This window comes from Echinops telfairi, unplaced genomic scaffold (genome assembly GCF_000313985.2).
Source record: "Echinops telfairi isolate 266 unplaced genomic scaffold, ASM31398v2 ScPeMD7_7469;HRSCAF=8507_1, whole genome shotgun sequence".
NCBI classification, from domain to species: Eukaryota; Metazoa; Chordata; class Mammalia; order Afrosoricida; family Tenrecidae; genus Echinops; species Echinops telfairi.
Genome location: NW_022111373.1, coordinates 69,587,226 through 69,606,990, shown reverse-complemented (window position 1 = coordinate 69,606,990; position 19,765 = coordinate 69,587,226). Strand labels below are relative to the sequence as shown.

General features: G+C 48.6%; 1 protein-coding gene across 2 annotated transcripts in view; it reads left to right on the top strand.

Annotated features, from left to right (window-relative positions):
* CKMT2 (creatine kinase, mitochondrial 2) overlaps positions 1–18,121 on the top strand; it is a 36,378-nt gene extending 18,257 nt beyond the window's left edge. The window contains exons 2-10 of one of the 2 annotated variants that reach the window (XM_004703507.2): positions 2,058–2,229; positions 4,080–4,278; positions 6,618–6,713; positions 7,501–7,722; positions 9,655–9,740; positions 12,031–12,154; positions 13,305–13,439; positions 15,019–15,144; positions 17,856–18,121. In XM_004703507.2, coding sequence (XP_004703564.1) covers positions 2,078–2,229; positions 4,080–4,278; positions 6,618–6,713; positions 7,501–7,722; positions 9,655–9,740; positions 12,031–12,154; positions 13,305–13,439; positions 15,019–15,144; positions 17,856–17,975 — 1,260 coding nt within the window. In that variant the 5' untranslated portion in view covers positions 2,058–2,077 and the 3' untranslated portion in view covers positions 17,976–18,121. The remainder of the gene's footprint in view (positions 1–2,057; positions 2,230–4,079; positions 4,279–6,617; positions 6,714–7,500; positions 7,723–9,654; positions 9,741–12,030; positions 12,155–13,304; positions 13,440–15,018; positions 15,145–17,855) is intronic. The other variant, XM_045285385.1, reaches the window with a different exon arrangement.
* Positions 18,122–19,765: the final 1,644 nt, after the last annotated feature.

Here is a 19,765-nt window from a genome sequence, read left to right as displayed (position 1 = left end):
TTTGAGAATGATGTACAAATGCGCTTTACACAATTGATGTGTGTATGGATTGGGATAACAGTGGTATGAGCCCCTAATAAAATGTTAAAAAAAAAAAGAAGAAGATGAAGTAGAGAGTGTGTCTATGTGGCCTCCGTCAGCTATTTATCTCCATTGCACCTCCAAACGAGGTCATCAAGCTGCAACCTGACTGACGGACTCAACTCCACCCCTTCGCAAGTTGACAAAAAATTATGTAACTACCACAGCTTCTAACCACCAAATCAGAAGTGGGAAACTACCAGCCACTCTGCAGGAGAAAGATGGGGCTTTCTACTCCCATAAAGGGTTACAGTCTTATCAACTCACTGTCTGTGGCAATTCTGCCCTGTCCTATCGGGTCTCTGAGTTGGCCTGGACTCGATGGCAGTGAGGCTGAAGGAGAAGGTCTGATGCTGATGGGTCCTCCGAGTCGCTTGTTGTTTGCTTGTCATGGCGACTCCACCCATTACTTCTTTAACGTTCCACACAGCGTTCACCTGCATTCTTGCCTGGCAATTCCCATCTTTTGTCTAGGAAAGTCTCCATCCCTGGTCATCCCTTCTACTAACTCTCATTCATAGTATCTCTTGGGTGCTTGGTGATCCTTAATGGGGAACTTGCTGCTTGATCTTCATCTAGGGGAAATCAGGGCCTAAATGTGTGTCCTTTCCACCCAGGGAAGCTGAGAGCTGGCACTCCCGACTTGGATCCGTACCCCATCAGCATGGGTAGCCTCAAGCTTTACCTTTCGACCCTTCAACCCCTCTTGCTTCTCACTCCATGTGCAACTGTCAGCTGGAGGAGGGGGGTGGTGGTGTAGAATGGGAGGGTGGTCCCCAGAAAATCTGTTGCTCTGTTAGAACCCAGTAATCCACCTTATTCAAGATCTAGCTGTTATGAAAAAGCAGGGTCCAAAAGACCTTCTTGTTGCCAACAGCCAGAAGTGGAGAGCCTCTCTTTCTGTTCCCATCATATCAGTCGAGAAAATAGCATGGCCATCAGGTAGTTTAGACACCCACAGTGGCTAAAACAGCCCAGATTTTCCAAATCAATGTGGAGGGGAGAGAAAAAAAAAACTGGAAGGAGTGAGAAGGGAAATGAGACAGCACTCATGACAACCTACAGACCTGCCAGAGGATGCGGCCATATGTACTGCACACACACCCTGAATATAGGAGGCCACATGGGGCAAGGCCATGAAAACTTCTTAGCAATAACCAAACATGTTACGGGCGTCCATCATTGGGCCTGGCTGCTTCGGACCAGCATCTGGGGGGGCCACAAAGTCAGTTGTCTTCACACAGTTCACAAAGACAATGTTTGTACATGGCTTTCTCAGGGGAAGCCACTGGCTGTCCAGAGCAACGAGCAGTGAATAAAATCAAAGACACATGGAAACAATTAGCCCCAAAGACTAAAGGGCCATGCAAATCCCAGCCCCTGGGACCCTGAGACCAGAAGTAGATGGTACCCAGCTACTACTGCCAACTCTCCTGAAGGGGATAGAGTAGGGGTGGGGTGGGGCGGAATGTGGAACAAAACTTAAAAACAACAACAAAGACAGGTGGAGCCTGTGAGGTCCTTAGACACTCTTTAGGGCTAGGACTGAACTCAGCACCCAGGAGATACACACTTCTTAGAACAATCACAACACAGGATCAAAAGGGAAGCATCTCCCCAGGGATGATGCTTAGAAGGCAGGAAGGATGGAAGACGGAGCAGAAAGGCTAAACCCGGGAAGAGTGCAATTAACATTGTGGGAATTGCAGTCCATGCCAGAAATCAAAGTGTATATGAATTGTTGAATGGAATCCATTCTTCTCTATAAGCACTCACCCAAGGTTCAATAAAAAGCTAAACAAATAAAATAAATAGTACCGGAAACAAAACAACAACAATGAACCCAGCACCCATCCTCCCTGCCCTGATCTTTCAAATCACAAAATCTGTAAGAGCTGAAGCTCTGGGCTGGACACTCTGCCTCGTGGCGCAGGGTCCTCCTGCGAGAGGCCTAACCTAGCTCCTTTGCTTTGCAGACACTCTTCCAAGCGGAAGGATGGCCAGCACCTTCTCGAAGTTGCTCACTGGCCGCAATGCTTCCCTGTTATTCGCCGCCTTGGGCACCAGTGCCCTGACCACTGGCTACTTGGTGAACAGGCAGAAAATGTACGCCGAGGCCCGAGAGCAGCACAAGCTGTTCCCTCCGAGGTGAGTTCCCTGGGCTGGAACATCGCTCCGGGTCCAGCGAGAATAGGCTCTCCCTTCGTAGAAATGGCCAGCAAGCGACCTTCCTCTTGGCCAAAGAGGATGACTGAGTCAAAAGGACAATCGCTTTTGAGACATTCTTATTCACCATGACCTGTGGAGAGGACAAAGCAGTCTACTGCCACCCTTCCTGCGCGGGAACTTGGGGGCTGGTAGTGGCAGTTGAATTATACGTGTTCCCCACTCCATGCAGGGGGGTGGGGAATGGATGGGAGCTAGAATAATCCAGGGGGATACAAAAGCAGATTCCTACACTTTATCCTGGATGGTGGGCTATAGTACAAGCTTTTTTAACTTGCAAAGGCGTGGGCTGGCAATGAGTACTTCTTTTTTTCTAAGAAGGGGTCAATCAGTAGACCAAATAACTTTGAAACCTATGGATTATAATTATTACTAAAATGGAACATGAGCTGAGCATTTACTATATATGTCAAGCTCTCCACACACATGGGATATGTATTTGATTCCTCTTCACATCCTCTGATCATGACATGGTGGCTTAGAAACTCAAAGCAATATGCTCTTTACACTGCAAAGGTAGCCAAATGCGGCCCAGGAACCCGGATTCCAGATCCATGCCTCCCTCACAGCTCACTGTCTGCAGGAAAATGTGATGGGCTAGCAGTAACTCTAAGTGTCAGCTCGAAGTCCATTGAGGTGGGAAGTAGAGGAGTGACGGGTCAGGGGAGAACAGAGAGGGGCGTGCTTTCATAGCCCTGAGCAGTGGCCATGGTGAGGCACAGGCAGGTATGGATGAGAAAGATGAGAAGAATCAGTGAGGTCTTCCACAGAGAGATCTACTGGTTCTTGTGGGAATCTCGATCTCTTATGAATCACTGGCCATTGCCATCTCACTCAGGAATTCCTAAGGGATCATTCCTGAATTCCGTATGATCCCAGGGGGAGATTCATAATTTCCTGGATATTTACAAAGCACCTTGGTAGTGTACTAGTTATTCATGGGGCTGCTAATCGCAAGTCCAGCAGTTCCAAACCACCAGGCACCCCACAGGAGAAAAATGAGGTTTTCTGTTCCCATAAAGAGTGACAGTCTCAGAAACCCACAGAGGCAGCTCTACCTGTCCTATAGGATCACTGTGAGTCACAGTCAACTAGGTCGATGGCAGTGAATTTAGTTTGACTTTGTTTCAATAACCAACCTGTTCTCAATAATGCAAAATCCTGCTTCTAAAGACTGTATATTCCAGGGTCCAAACAGATAAATACATGAACGTCTAGGGAGTTCTCCCTGCAAGATTTCTGACCCCTCACCCACAGGCCTAAGGGAAGCCATGTGGCTGTTGTCTTTTACCAAAACTTCAGGGAAGAAGCAAGAGGAAGAGAAGTCTATATGCTTTCAATTTGTTTTCTACTTAATTTCACTCTATCTTCTCTTAACACGGAGCCCCGGGGGTGTAGTGGTTCTATAGGACCTAGGGCTGCTAAATCCTAGGTCAAAGGTTCCAAACCGCCAGCCTCTCTGAGGGAAAAAGAGGAGACTTTCTACTCCCATGAACCACAACATGAGTTTCTGCAGCCAGCAGACTGGGGATCATTGGGCTGAGCCAGGGTTCCTTTCTCTGACAATGCATGGGGACTACGTTTTGTTGCTGCTGTTAACCTGACTCCTAGCCAAGTCTCCCTGTACCCGCAGACTCCCTGAAGCCTGGGTGAGGCCCGGTCACAAGAGAAGTACTCTCAAAGGCCCTCTTAACCCACCCCCAACACACACACACACACACACACACCCCCCAACCAGCTGCTCCCTGAAACTCTTCCTCCTCTCCCTACAGTGCAGACTTCCCTGATCTGCGCAAACACAACAACTGCATGGCCGAGTGCCTGACCCCGGCCATCTACGCCAAGCTCCGCAACAAGGTGACACCCAGCGGCTACACCCTGGACCAGTGCATTCAGACTGGTGTGGACAACCCCGGCCACCCCTTCATTAAGACGGTGGGCATGGTGGCTGGTGATGAAGAGTCCTATGAGGTAAATTCCCTGCTGGTCCCGCTGGTTTCAGAGTGGGATCTGATTAAAGTGCAAAGTCCTGATCTTCCTTCCCAATGGGGCCGGCTTCCTCAGAAAGGGATCCCATAACGAGAAGCCCGCAGTCGCACACCCTCTCGAATGCTTTCTGGAACAATGGGGTCAGCAGCTTCCCTCTGACACTCCTCTGGTATCCTCTCCTTTGAGCAATCAGCGGCTAAGGGCACTCTGAGCTCCTTCCTGGGATGAGCTGACACAGGAAATGGCAAAAACAAGCATAACTACTGATGTATATTCACCAGCAAAGCATCTGGAGTGGCTGGAACTGGGCTTTGTCTGGGAATGGCTCCCTGTTGTGTCCTTAGGTTGAGAAGTCTCCTATCTATTGTTGATTAGATAGCCATTGTAATGCAGATTTGGGACATCAGGCCTCTTGGTCAATCCCAAGTTCAAGGTATTCATGTCCTTGGTGGGAAGGACAAGAAGGTCTGCTCCTGGCTGAGCTGGCTCAGCCACCACTGACCCAACTCTACAAAGAGCAGTGTTTAGGTCATGGCAAATGCCCCTGGCCCTCCCTCAAGTCCCCCTCTCTGGAACCTTTTGCTGCAGGGGCTGGAAGCAGTCCCCCGGAAGGCAGCCACTGGAAACAAACAGGACTAGAGGCTCGTTCACAAGGGCAGAACCTTAACCGGTGCTGGCTCCCTGGCCTCCCATCCCGTGACTCCGAAAGGCTGTGGATACTCTGTGATGATCTTTCTCTCTCTCTTTTAAAATCATTTTTTAAATCATTTTATTAGGGGCTCATACAACTCGTATCACAATCCATACATACATCAATTGCGTAAAGCGCATTTGTACATTCATTGCCCTCATCATTCTCAAAATATTTTCTTTCCCTGGCATCAGCTCCTCATTTTTCCTCCTCTCCCCGCTTCCTACTCCCTCATGAAACCTTGGTAATTTATAAATTATTATTTTGTCATATCTTACACTGTCCGTTGTCTCCCTTCACCCACTTTTCTGTTGTCCGTCCCCCAGGGAGGAGAATATATAGAGATCCTTGTCTTTTAAAATCATTTTATTGAGAACAATGCATACATCCATTGTGTCAAGCATATTTGTACATATGTTGCCATCATCCTTTTCAAAACAATTTCTTTCTACTTGAGCCCTGAAGATCAGCCCCTCAGTTTTTCCTCCCTCCTCTACCCTCCTTCATGGACCCTTGATAAATTATAAACTATTATTATTTTCATATCTTACACTGACCGCTGTCTCCCTTCACCCACGTTTCTGTTGTTCATCTCCCATGGGGGTGGTTATACATCGATCATTTGATTGGTTCCCCCTTTTTCCCCACCGTCCCCCTATCCTCATGGTATCGCTACTCCCCTTATTGGTCCTGAGGGGTTATCTGTCCTGGGTTCCATGTGTCGAGAGCTCTTATCTGTCCCCGTGGTACATGCTCTGGTCTCTGTTGTTGTGTTAGGTGCCATCGCGTCCGCTCCAATTCATAGCAACCCCACACAACAACTGTTGTGTGCCGGGTGGGTCCTGTGCCGGGTGGGTCCTGTGCCAGCCTCACAATTGTTCTTACGTTTGAGCTCTCTGTGGCAGCCACTGGGTCCACCTATCGGTGAGGGGAGTCCTCTTTTTCACTGCCCCTCCACGTTACCAAGCACAATGTCCTTTCCAGGGACTGATCTCTCTTGATAACATGTCCAACGTCTGTGAGACGGAGTCTCGCCATCCTCACTTCTAAGGAGCATCTGGCTGTACTTCACTGGATTGAACCTCACAGCTCTCTTGGATGTTGCTTCTAAAAAGACAGGAGCCTGGGAGTCTGGGCTGGGTTGGGCCTCACAGGTTTGAGGTCCCTGTTTTACCCCGGCTTTTTCTGTGTCTTTCTGGTACTGCTGAACTTCCCAGAAATTTAACTTGTTGCTTAAACTCTAGAACCCAGTCTTCCCTGTTGGCCACAAAACTGCTTAGCCTCTCATCTGGCAGCATCTTTCATCCCACAAAAGCAAGCAGTCTGAGGGGAAACCTCTGGATTGTTGGACAGTCAGCTGTCCACTGGAAGGCAGTCAGCTTGGCAGGATCACACGGGAGGAAGTTAACATGGCAGGCTGTAGGTGACCTGACCACAACCAAGAGGCGAGCGGCCTCCAAGTGATTTTCTTGGGGTCAGCTGCTGCTTCTGATGAGAACGATGACGATCCGCCAAACCGCTCCCGCAACAATTCCCCGCTCGGAGAAGGCCAGCTTTGCCCACGGAGACAATAATGGACATGTGTCTTTTAGGTGAACCCGTTAAAGAGGAAATGTGTTCTTTCCTGCAGGTATTTGCTGAGCTTTTTGACCCCGTCATCAAACTGAGGCACAATGGCTATGACCCCAAGGTGATGAAACACCCCACGGATCTGGATGCTTCCAAGGTAGGCTCCTGGCTGGCCCCCACCTTCCCATGACACTGGTGCTCCAGAGCCCAAGGTGAGGAGAGCCAGCGAGGGGTCACACACCCGCATTCAGACGTTCCCCGGAGGCTTCCCAGCACCCCACGCACCTTGGAGCGCCCAGGAGAAGGTTAGGAAGACCCCAAAGTCGTCGTTTTCCTTCATACTTACACCTAGGGCAAGGCTGGTCCGGGAGACCTGGACACCTTTCCTAAAGCAGTTCCTTTTCCTTTGTTAATCCCAAAACACATACTGAGGATTATGCTATATGAGGAAACTGCTATTGACTTCAGGAGTCCTGGCGGCATAGTGTTTAAGAGTTGGGCTGCTAACTTCAAGGCCAGCAGTTTGAAACCACCAGCCTCTCACTGGTAAAAGGTGGGGCTTTCTACGCCTTTGAACAGTTACAGTCTCGGAAACCCAAAGAGGATCACTCTGGGTCAGCATTGACTCAGTGGCAGTGAGCTTGCCTTTAGCTCTATCCCTTGAAGAGGTACAGCCTTGGAACCCACAGGGACCGTTCTCCTCTGCCCTAGAGGGTCGCTAAGAGTTGGCAGGATTCCCTGTCAGGGAGTTTGGTGTTGGGTTTTGGCTCTTTCCTTAGCTCAAAGGCCCTTTCGACCATAGGGTTTTCTCGAAGGTGTAGAGCAAGTGGTTGGGACCTGCAAGCGAACAGTGCAGTGCAGGCCCCTCGGGATCCTGGCCGCTGGGGCCTGGCCCGGGGTGGGTCTGAGGCCGACGAGCAGCGCCCCGCGCTCTGCTCCCCCAGGTCACCCAGGGACTGTTCGACGAGCGCTACGTGCTGTCCTCCCGGGTGCGCACGGGCCGCAGCATCCGCGGGCTGAGTCTGCCGCCCGCCTGCAGCCGAGCCGAGCGCCGGGAGGTGGAGAACGTGGCCATTGCGGCCCTGGAGGGCCTCAAGGGGGATCTGGCCGGCCGCTACTACAAGCTGTCGGAGATGACAGAACAGGACCAGCAGCGGCTCATAGACGTGAGTAGCGCCCAGGAGCCGGGGAAAGGGAGGGGAGGTTGGCGGGGCGGGGGGCCGGGATCCTAGGGGAGTTGGGGGGGCGTGTTTCGGCGACCCAGATCCGCCGGTTGACCTTCCCACTGGCGCTCAAGGTCAGCCAGGCTTTGCGGAGCCTCGATCCCAAAGCTCGGTGTAGGAAAGCCAGGCGAGCCCTGAAACTGGGCTCGTCAAGCCATGGGAGGGTGGTGTGGCTCAAATCCGCAGCGGAAACTGCAATGCGACATCGCGGTTGCTCGGAATGGGTGACTGAGGGGTGAATGAAAGATCGATCGCCTTGCCTGTTGGTCAAGATGAACGCTGGGCTGTGGAAATCCTGTTAAGGCCCCAGCTGAAGGCCGCCACCATGGCGTCCCATGGAAGCCAGGAAAGCTGGGAACACCTGGAGAGGAAATTCCAGGTGGAAGGACTGCCCAGACTCTTGTGAGATCTTCCTTCCAGGTGTCCCACCCTTGAATCCTGCTGTCTCCACCATGGGCTATCTCCAGAGTGAATTGCTCTCTGGTGCTAGGGTAGACAACGTCTGAGTCCCTTCCTTACTTGTTCCTCACTCCTACTAAAACAGAAAGATCAGGAAAAACGTTTAAATAAACTCCAAGCGAAGAGCAGAAACGATGCAAATGCCAACAAACACGAATTTTCAGGACAGTCAGGCCAGCTAGGTGGTCTGCAGGCCGCAGGTCTCCTGCTCTGTCGCTGGCAGCTCAACTGACCACCTGCCCTGCTACAGAACAAGCCCGACTCCCATCTCGTGGCCGCCCTAGGTCTCCAGTGTCAGGGACATTGTGTTTCCTGGGCAGTGGCAGTCCACAAGTCTGTCCTTCTTAGAGATTATAAAAGGACACCCCCCCCCCGTCACCCCCCCATTCCTTCTTGATTTCTTGTCTCTGTGTAATCATATTAAAATAGATGGTATTCATTGATCTCACTACAGAGTGAGCATATATCTATGCAAGAAAAGTTAACATACCTATAGCAAGAAAATGTCAGTGTCCTGACATGGATGTGGATATGTAGATAGCATGTGGGGTTGGTTAAGGCATCCCCTGGAAAGCCACATAGCTCTGGGCTCTAGTCAGGGGTCCTCAAACTTTTTAAACAGGGGGCCACTTCACTGTCCCTCAGACCCATTGAAGGGATGAACTATAGTTAAAAAACCAACTATGAGCAAGTCCCTATGCACACTGCCCATATCTTATTTTGAAGTAAAAAAAACAAATGGAGCAAAAACACCTGGTGGGCCGGATAAATGTCCTTGGTGGGCCGCGTGTGGCCCGCGGGCCATAGTTTAAGGATGCCTGCAAATCTAGGTTGTCTGACAGCGGTTTCCAGTTTCCACTCTTACCTCATAGAGTGGTCGTAAGAAGGAAGGGATGGACGTACAAACCCCTGGCAGAGAGCTTGGCAGATAAAATGAATGCTAGCAATGTTTTTTCCTTTATAGATCATCACTATATTTTGAGTGCGTTTTTAATAAAAGGGATGATAATAATAAATGAACCAATAATGCTAGCTAGCATTTGAAAGAACAGCTACTGTGTAGCACAAACAAACCTTTAGGGGTAGGGTCCATTAACACTGTCCCCTTGGCCAATGCATGCAGTTGGTACAGGGAGTGGACTCCAGAGTGCCTAGTGAGTAGGTATCTCCATCTAGACCAAGGCAAGGCTTGTGAACCTTGGTTGCACACTGAATCAACGGAAGAGTTTTTAAAAGCCCTCACGCACAGGCTACCTTTATATAATTCAGTCAGAATCATATATATATGCATATATATATGAACCCTTGCCAAAGAGTGCTCGATCAGGAATGAGTGGAATAATGGCCACCTAGCATTGACAGCCCTCTCTGATCTCAGTCTTTCCTTCTCTCTGCTTTGTCCCTTTTGGCCTGCAGGACCACTTTCTGTTTGATAAGCCAGTGTCCCCTTTACTAACATGTGCCGGGATGGCCCGTGACTGGCCAGATGCCAGGGGAATCTGGTATGGACATAGCATTACCGTGTTTGCAGTGTGTGCGGAGAATCTCCTTCTGGTCGCCTGGCTTGGCCTCACCTGAAGTTGCTGTGAACTGCAGTTGACAGCATGCCCAGCTTGAGCTGAGTGGAGAAGACAGAGCGCTTGGAAGCTGTGTGTGTAACCACTGTGATGCTTCTAAGGTGTGCCCGCGAGAGCTATGCATGAGAAAGGAGACCGCTTCTGTAAGGGAAAAAAGACAAAAAGAAACCCTCAACTTCTTATGATTTATTTGTGTCTCTGTTTTGTGGCATTGCAGCAAAGAATGCAAATATGGCAAATAACTATTAAAGGATTTAAGCAAACCCTAAAAGGAAGAATGGGTAGGGAGGTATACATAATTCATCTTCACCCACTACCCTCATCCACTTTGAACCCTGTTGCTTGGTAGATTCTTATGGGAGGAAGTGAAGCACATTGCTCTCGGGGTTCAGGTTTATTTCGGACAACCCTGTTTAAGCATGCCTCTGCAATGGAGGGTGGGTGCGGATGAGCTACATCAGTAATACATTTGTCTTAGTCCCCTTCGGGTGCCTTCAAAAAGAGCACACTTTTTTGCCACAGGAAAAAAGTCATTTTCAGGTCAGAGCCCATCAGATTTTTAGCAAAAGTCATATGGACATTTTCCCAAATCACTGAAGCTTTGCAAGAAGTATATGGGACTACTGCCTGACAAAACAGCAGGTTTTTAGATGCATCAAATACTTTAAGGAAGGCGGGAGAGACCTCAAAGATGAACCAAGAGCGCAAAGACCATCAAACTTAATAACTGAAGAAACTGTGGCCGACATCCAGAAGTAGGTGAAAGAAGACCATAAAGCTAGTATTTATGGGACAGATCCTGAAGTTCCTGATCTCACGTGGTTTGGCATTTTCCATTTTAAGTGACCATCTGGGCCGCGGCAAGCTTTTGGCTCTATGGGAGCCAAAGGAATCGTTCGAAGATCAGCTCGCTCCAAGAGTCATCCAAGCCGTCAGATTGGCCAGATTGAAGCTAATTAAGTTTATTTTGTGGACCAAGGTATAACTGGAAATGAGTATTGGAATCACTAATATGATCCACAGAACCAAGTCCAGTTAATCCAGTGGCTTCCAAGGGGGTCCGATTGCTGGGCCACTTAAATCCAAGGCAGAGAACTCAGCTCAGCACGTTAGGGTGACTGGGGAGGTTCCGAAGGGGTCATCTTGATAAAAGGTTTCACAGGATACAAGAAAACCATTGGAGTTTATTAGGAAGAAGTTCTTAGAAAATTGAAAACTGCATCAGTGAGAAATAGGCTAGTGGTACCAAGGATTTTTCCCCCGCCATCGTGATAAAGCACTTGCTCATTCTTCGATGGTAGTAACGACCATCCTGCGATAAATTTGTTGGGAATCCTTACCTCACCAGCAGCCCTGATTTTCCCCCTTCGAACTTATTTTGGTTCCGGAAACTCAAAGAACACCGACAAGGAACAGATTGGAGATTTTGGAGGAGCCCAGAGTAGAGTGTTGACGTAGCATGAAGCGAAGCTCACAGAACTCTTTGGTGAAGGGGTTAGTGAGATGGAAACGCCAGTATTAGAAATATATAGACCTAGGTGGAGACTACATCAAGAAACAACAGCGTCACATTTTGATATGTTTATGTAAAGGTGTCCTATGATTTTGTGGCAATACTTACCCACATAACTGTGCCGGGAGGGGCTGAGTTGAAAGGGTTCCTGAGCAGCTATTCAGGGGAGGTGAGTAGACAGGAAGTACCAGCAATTGTGAGGATGGTGCAGGTGGAGCAGTGTTTCATGGTGTGGTGCAGAGGGAGGGTTGCTGTGGGTAGAACCGACCGGATGGCACCTAACCACCATGACAACAGTAGAAAATCTAAGTGAGCGCTTCTGTATCCCTACCATCTTGAGCATCAGCTACAACCTTCCCCTCCAAATGCACCCCAAACTTTTTGCTTGGATCTGTTAGGAGAGAAAAATACTCTTGATTGTGTCAGAGCTCAAAACAGTTATCAGCGTTGAATGCTTGCCTTCCTACTCTGAAGAACCGGGAGGATGGTATTCTTGTTGGGCTAAAGGGGTGCATTGTCCTTATCTTCCTCTCTGTGGGGGTAACATTATGCTGTGGCTCTTGTTCAAGCGAGTCAGAGATTAAGGCCTGCGAGGAAGTGAGGAAGGTGGAATGAAGCAATGAAGCTACCGAGACAATGGCAATGTTCATGTGTTAACACAAATGCAATGAACACGCAACACTGTCTTTCTTTGTTCATTAGGCATAATCACGATAAGACATTTCTCATCTGGATAAATGAGGAAGATCACACCAGGGTGATCTCTATGGAAAAAGGCGGCAATATGAAAAGAGTGTTTGAGCGATTCTGTCGTGGACTAAAAGAAGTAAGGCTATTTCCCAGATTTCTGAATATTCATTAGAAGACGATCTTTTTCGTTTCCATGCTGAGAAGAAGGCACTATGATGACTGCCAGGATGGGGCTGCATTTCCCCAGGGATCTGAAGCACAGGATACAAGACAACCAGGGAAGTTTATTAGGAAGAAGTTTTTAGAAAATTGAAAACTGCATTTGGTGAGAAATAGGCTAGTGGCACCAAAGACTTTTTTTTTTCATCACGCCAGTGCCCCTGCTCACTGTGTGATGGTGGCCTGGCGGTGCTTCAGAGAGCAGCTGATATGTCCTTGTTTTTAGCCAGCACCCATGCATCCTCGCTGATGCAGAAGGGTTTGGGGGAAGTCGGTGAGTCACGGATGATTGTCACATTTCCCTGACCTTACTCCTGGCTAGTCTAAGTCCAGCCCTGGTGGTGTAGTGAGTTATGTGTTGGGCTGCTGGCTGCACGCGCAGCAGTTTGAAACCATCCAGGGCTTTGTGGAGAAAGAGGAGCTGTAGAGAGTTACAGTCTCTGAAATCCACGGGGGCAGTTCTACCCTGCCCTTCAGGGTCGCTATAAGTTGGCAGTGGGTTTTGTTCTAAGCTTAAAGACAGGATAGGATATAAATATGTTCATAGCTCCCCTGACCACTAATTAACCAGCTGAGGATCTCTATATTCTCCTACTGTCCTGGTATAGAAAACAGTAATGGAAACTGACATTAGTGAGGACTTAGTATGTGCATGCTATGGTGCCCCATGTTTTTACATGGTTCATCTTTAGTTGAACCACTTTAAAATTCTGGTAGAAGATGGCTCATTCTATGTTTAAAAACAAAAGCACTGCTATCAAGTTGATTCCTACTACTTATGACTCAGCAACATAGGGATTCCAAGACTAAATCTTTCCAGGGAAAGCTTCATTTTACTTCTGTGTAGGAGCGGGTGGCGGGTTTGAACTGCCAACCTTGTGGGCGGCAGTTCACCACTCATCACACAGCACCACCAGAGTTCCTGTCTATTCAATAAGTACTTGAAACTCACCTAAATGTCATTCAAGGCAAACAGGTAGCACACATGTCCGACCATGGTTGTTGGTGTGTGCTGAATAAATGTACACAAGAACTCTGCTGTTTGTTCATTGTTGTTCTACCTGTAGGTAGAACGGCTAATCCAAGCCCGAGGCTGGGAGTTCATGTGGAATGAGCGCCTGGGGTACATCCTGACCTGCCCTTCCAATCTTGGAACAGGATTGCGAGCCGGTGTCCACGTTAGGATCCCAAAGCTCAGTAAGGTATGCTGTTTAACCAGAAGCCCTGCTGCGGCTCACCCAGATTAGCTCAAATGGGCTGCTTGGGGGAGGGAGAAAACATCACTGCCCCTTCCTTACCCTTTGCTTTCTTCACCTGTCCCAGAAAAATAATGAGGAAGAGTTCAGCCTGCCTCGGAAGACATCTGTGGCAGTTAGGATGAAAGCTTAAGTGGCTGCACCAAAAAGACAGTGCCTTCGGGGGCAGGAACTTTATGGTCCCTCTCTTTCAAGCCAAGCAGCTCAGCTCCTTGTGGTCCCTTCCATTCCGTTTCTGCAAAACCAAAACTTTGGCCATCTGGCTCACAGGTTCCCAGACAAATTTGGCCTCTCCCCTACCAAAAAATACCCCAAACTCTGCCATCCAGTCGGTAGTGGTTATGTGTTGGGCTGCTAATCTCAAGGTCAGCAGTTTGAAACCACCAGCTGCCCCTTCTGAAAAAGAGGAGACTTTCTACTTCCCGAAGTAATTACGGTCTCAGCAACCCACAGGGGCAGTTCTACCCTGTCCTATGGGGCTGCCCTAAGTATTTGACCAGCGGTCCCCGTTTCAGAAAAACATTACTCAGCCCCTACCCCCACCCGACCCCCAGCAATTAAAAGTGTTTATGATGCAGCCCATCATCCAGGGGCTTTTGCAGCCCCTGACCATTCCAGTGCTGGCCAGGGGCAGGATGGCCCATTTTGAGAAGCACTAGTCTGTCTAAGTAGTTGATTCAGCCTCATAGTGACCCTCAAGGTCCTAACCTGTTTGGGGCAGTGGTGCTGGGACTCAGCTAAAGAATTTGCGTTTCCAACAAGCCTCTGGGTGAATCTGATGCTGCTGGTCTGAAACCACCTTGGAAGACACTCTGCCTCAGGGCATTGTCTCCAAAAACATAATCAGGCCCTTTGTTCCAGTCTGTGGGAGAAGAAAGAGTTTACTGGTGTGCCCCGTGCCCAGTTCTGCTTGTCCATTGGCAAGGATTTACTGAGCAACAACTCTATAAGATGAGGAGAAAGGTTTCGGGTGGGCAATTAGTAGTTTCTTCCATAGCACACCAATCACATACTTTAAAAGATGTGTAGAAAGCGTGCTTCATTTCCTCCCTCCACCACAAATAAAAGTATGGCATTCCTTTGTCATTTGAAATTCCAGTGGTAGCATGATTTAAGGTAAGATAGCTTTGTGGTTTTATTTTATCATGGCAACTGTTACTTCGATGAACAGTTCACACACTTGGCTGCTCCCACGGCGGTGTAGGAGGTCAGAACATAGTCTGGAACCAGACTACCACCTGGTTCAATTCTAACTCTGCCACCTGCTGGCCGGAGGACTTTGGGCAAGTTAATTCCTCTCATCTTCAGGTTCCTCACCTGGGACATGGCGATGCGAGTAGTAGCTCTTCATGGGCTGTCGTAAGGGTTAGGGGTTCCAGCACAATACCCAGGTCCCTACTGAGTGAAGGCTTAAGAAATATGAACTATTGATAAGTCTCACAGTGCTCCCCCCCCCCCCACCCGTAAATGGATGCGTCCAAATCTGCTTGACTTCCTCTAACATTAAGTGTTCCCCCTGTCCAAGGACCCCCGGTTTTCCAAGATCCTGGAGAACCTGAGGCTCCAGAAGCGGGGCACAGGTGGTGTGGACACTGCAGCCGTGGCAGATGTGTATGACATTTCCAACACAGATCGCATTGGGCGGTCAGAGGTAACCATGCCTGCCCCACCCCCTCCTTCCCCTGCATCCACTAACAAGATCAGGGCAGGCAGTAAGACGTCGTTTAAACAAACAGCCTTCCCTTCTGCATGGAATGCAAGGCCTCCCTGTCCTCCACTGAGTCCTGAGTTACGTTAGCGTTTTCATTCTGCAATAGCATTCTTATGCGCGGAGTAACTTCAGGAACATAAAGATGGTCTAAGGATGTAGAGGTAAGTAGGGGATTCCCAGTGGGAGGGTTGGCACCAACCCGCCTGGAGAGCTAGCCCAGCAATCAGCAGCAGCCGAAGCATGATTATGCGAAGAGACCACAGGAGTTTATCGCTGTGAAGTCCTGGAACAGGTGGCATCATTGCAAAATTTTATCTTGGTTGGAAATTTCCTTCCCTGAAGGTCACATATTACCACATTCACACTGGTTTTCTTAGATACTTCATCGAGCCTCAGATTTTTATTTTCCACACTAAAGAAGGAAAGTAGGCCGTGGCCTCGATTTGTATTTATAAGCCTTAGGATTCTCGATACACAGAATGCATAGACCAGGTGGAGTCTTGGAGTAATGAGTAAGAGCAGCACACTTAGGCCACATGCAGCTGAGTCCTAAGCAAACACGACTCGCAGCAACTTGGCAATGGATCCTGGTGACCGTAACATGATACAGTTAATGTCACCTGTGTCACTGAATAGTATATGTCAAAATGGTTGAACTGGGAAATGTGCTACAGATCATGGTTACAATAACTAAAAACAAAACAAAATCAAATCAGCTTGTAAGCGACCAATTCTTGCCAAGTACTTCTGGAACAAGCAGCTATAAATACCACAACTTGTGAAATGCACAAGGTAGTGTTCAATACAGGCAATAAAGAAAACCTTGGGCCTGGCCATAGAGGCTTCTAATATTAGCTGGAGTTGTACCAATGGAAAGCAAGCTAGTCATTTTTTTTAAAAAATGTTTTAAGTATAATTGTAAGGTAACACATAATCATTAGAAAAATTCAAAAACGTCGAGAAGAATGCTAAAAAGAAGACAACTCAATCACCCTGAGACAATCACTTTGAACAGTACTCTAAAGTCCTTCCATTCTTTCTTATGATTATTCAAATCATTTCTATGATTATTCAAAGAGCTAGTTGTTTTTAAAACAATCTATCTTGACATATACAAAGATAAGTCAGAAAGTACTACCATTAGCAATCTAGATCATACACGCATGTATGCATTCCAAACACAACATGTTTAGACATGCCTTTGTGATCAATGGGTGGCTGCAGACACGGTCTCTCAGTCATACACATGCCTCCACATTGTGAACGTGCCTTCCAATAAGAGGCCCAGTTGGAACAGGAGCTTCCCAAGAGTCTCCGGGCCAGTTCAGTCTGACAGGCAGAGAGGCCAACTGGAGAGCATGGCAGCTGCTTCTTGGGAGCCCTAAGGAGTTATCTTGAAAAATTTTCTCCAAGGACACAAGATGGTCATAGGGTGACATAGTGAGGAAGTTTTGAGAAAATTGAAAACTGCATTGTTGAGCAAAAGAGCAAAAATATTGTACCCAGGAAAAAATTTTCCCCCCGTCATTCGTCAAGGGTAGCAAGGACTGGCAGACAAGGATCTCAGTAGAAAACTGTCCCTCATCCACCCAGCACCCCTGAGCTTGTCCTTCCAGACTGCTCTTTGTTCTCAAAACTCAAAGAACATTTCACAGGAGCAGCACGTATGTCCCGGGAGGATGCCCAGACTGCCGTGTGGATGTGGTGCCAACCATGAGCACACAATGCCTGGGTGAAGGGAGAGATGGAGCATTCCATGAGAAGCATACAGCTGTAGGAGGCGATGTTGCAAAACAACCTCCCAGTTTGACTTTTTGTTTACTAAACGTTTCTGTCATTTTTGTAGCAAGACTTTGTTGCTTACCCTTGTACATGAGATCTGGAGGAACTGCTAATGAAGTGGACAAAGTTCCTCCCTCTGAGCACGGTGCAAACAAAGCAGGACTAGACGAGTGTTGCCACAATATCCAAATCACATCATGCCCTACCTCACAAGATGCACCTAGGCTGTGAAGTGACATGTAACTATGGATTTTGAAAAGAGAACATTTTATTTTCCAGTATAATTCACTAAAGTTCTTTAAAACAGCGAGCCACCTGTTTACTGAGGCACTCTTTAGTTTGGCTCATATTTGCTTTTAAGCCGTTCTTCAGACAAGCATGTCCCGTGTCACTGAGATGATGTGAAGGGTAGCGTGGTCAGTGCTCAGCTAGCTCAGCGGCAAGTTGGCACTCACTCAGAGCAGGCCAAGGGACCACGTAGGAGTCGTGGTCACAGTGCCACCGTGTCGTTTGACTTCAGATAAATTCTGCTATTTTGTAGCAGAGGCTAGTGGCGGGGTGGGGCCTAGAGGGGTGAAGTATCTGAAGTGCAAACTAATGGTTGTCATCTATGAGAACAGTCCTCACACAGAAGGTAGCAACTTCGTCTCAACTAAAGAAAGCGGGAGGCCCGAGGACCCACCGGAGCACCCCTGCTGCCATCTCTGGCGATGGCTGCCTGAGAGCCCTCCTCCCACAGCCCTCAGGGCATTGGTGAGAAGGAGGCGCTGTCAGCAAGCCCCCCTAATGTGGCAAGTTGCTGTTTGTCTCGGTGTTTGTTGATCCTGTCGAGCCACGCCTGTGATCACCCATCTTTTTCACGGTCCAAGGTCGAGCTTGTTCAGATAGTCATCGATGGAGTCAATTACCTGGTGGACTGTGAGAAGAAGCTGGAGAGGGGCCAAGATATTAAGGTGCCACCACCGCTGCCTCAGTTTAGCAAGAAGTGAACGCTCCTTGGCCCCATGTAGAAGTCGTCTGTCGGCTGGCATGACAGACGTAAAGAAATCTCTGTCCTGAGAGTTTTTATAGATTTTGGAAATAGGTGAAATTGTGAGCCCTGTCTAGTGTGACAATAAAACTCTCCTTAATCTCTCTGGTTTGTTTCTCTGCCATTTTTTTTTTTTTTTTAATGCTACTAAGAAGGGCGTCGTGCTTGGTAAGGGGCGGGATGGGTCAGTGAAAACGAGGCAGGCCCTCAAAAAGATGGGGTGAACCCTGGCTGCAACAAGGGGCGCAAGCCCAGGAACACCTGTGAGGATGGTGCCAGACCGATCGGGTTTCGTTCTGTTGTGAATGATGCCTCTAACAACAACAACAACAACAACAACAATGAGGGCAAGCACACCAATTACAAGGAGCGGGAGTGGGGCGGGCACCGACATTTGTAAGACCGCTTACACTCCAATCTAGACAGCTGTCTGACTCTACTGAAATAGTATCTCTCTCGCTGACTTATTCCCTCACTGTCATCCAGCTAATTCCGGCTCACAGCAGCGACCCTCGGGCCCCCATCACCCCCTGTGGAAGTGATCTCAGGATGAGGGAGGCAGGTGGCAGCCCAGGTCTAGCCATGCCACCCCCGGGCTGCTGGGAGAGCTTTAGTGAGACTCCAAGGGCGCCCTGCCCGCAGGCTGTAAACGTGGGAACAGACCCTCCTATGTGCCCGGTTGGGGAGCACAGCTGGCATTCTCGGATTGGTCCTAGGGTGGAAGGAGGGGCCAGATGAGGGAAGCTGGCCGTCGTCAGCAATCCCTGCCTCTTCTGGCTGATTTCTAAAGTAGCTCGCTTCGGCGGCCGGGACTGTTTCTGAAGAGGTTGTGGGCCAGATTTTTTCATCCTACGTGGCTGGACTATCGACATTTAGTACATTCCGGTTCTCAAAATCAGTCCAAAGTGTGATCCTTGAAATACTGAAATCGTTTTAGTATCATTCCTAAACGGAAGTCTTCCCTCAGCAATCAGTCCTTATCTTGAATCTCGGCCATCTTTCCCGCCTGCCCCGCATGTCTGGGTCAGGAAGGGCCATGACCATGACAAAAGGTGTGTGGTGGTGGGGTGGGTGGGTAGGGGACACTGCTCATTCTGAATCAAGTCATGAAGCTGCTCCCACACCAAAGATAAATACTGTGAGTCTGCGTAAGGAATGAGAGCAAAGTGCATCCTAAGCGAGCACTATTGGCAATACAGTTAAATTAAATCCCTGCTTTAATGTAAGCATCTGGAGTCCTTCCTGCTATTCCGAGGGAAAATGAAACATAATAAGCACCACATTCCATTTCGAGTGACAGACTGGTATGTGATAGAATTTTTAAAAATTAAACTATGCCTGGTATAATTCAGGCTACCATGCTAACCATTCTGAATGGAGTGGAGCTGGAGGGCTGTCCCACCAAGCAACACCTAAAGACAAATTGAAGCCCCATAGCGGTGCTGCTGTATGGAAGGTGCCACGAACGGCCAAAAGAACAAGCAAATCTGTCCTGGAAGAAGTACAGCCAGAATGCTCCTTAGAGGCAAGGGTGGGAGACTTCATCGCAAGTCCTTTGGAAATATCGTCAAGAGAGAGACGTGCCCGGGGAAGGGCACCGTGCTTGGTAAAGTAGGACAGCAAAGAAGCAGAAGGCGCTCGATGAGATAGATTGACCCTGCGGTTGCAGCAATGAGCTCACACCTAAGAGCAATCCTGAGGATGGTGCAGGCAGGTCACTCTGAGTCAGAATCAACTCAAAGGCAGGTC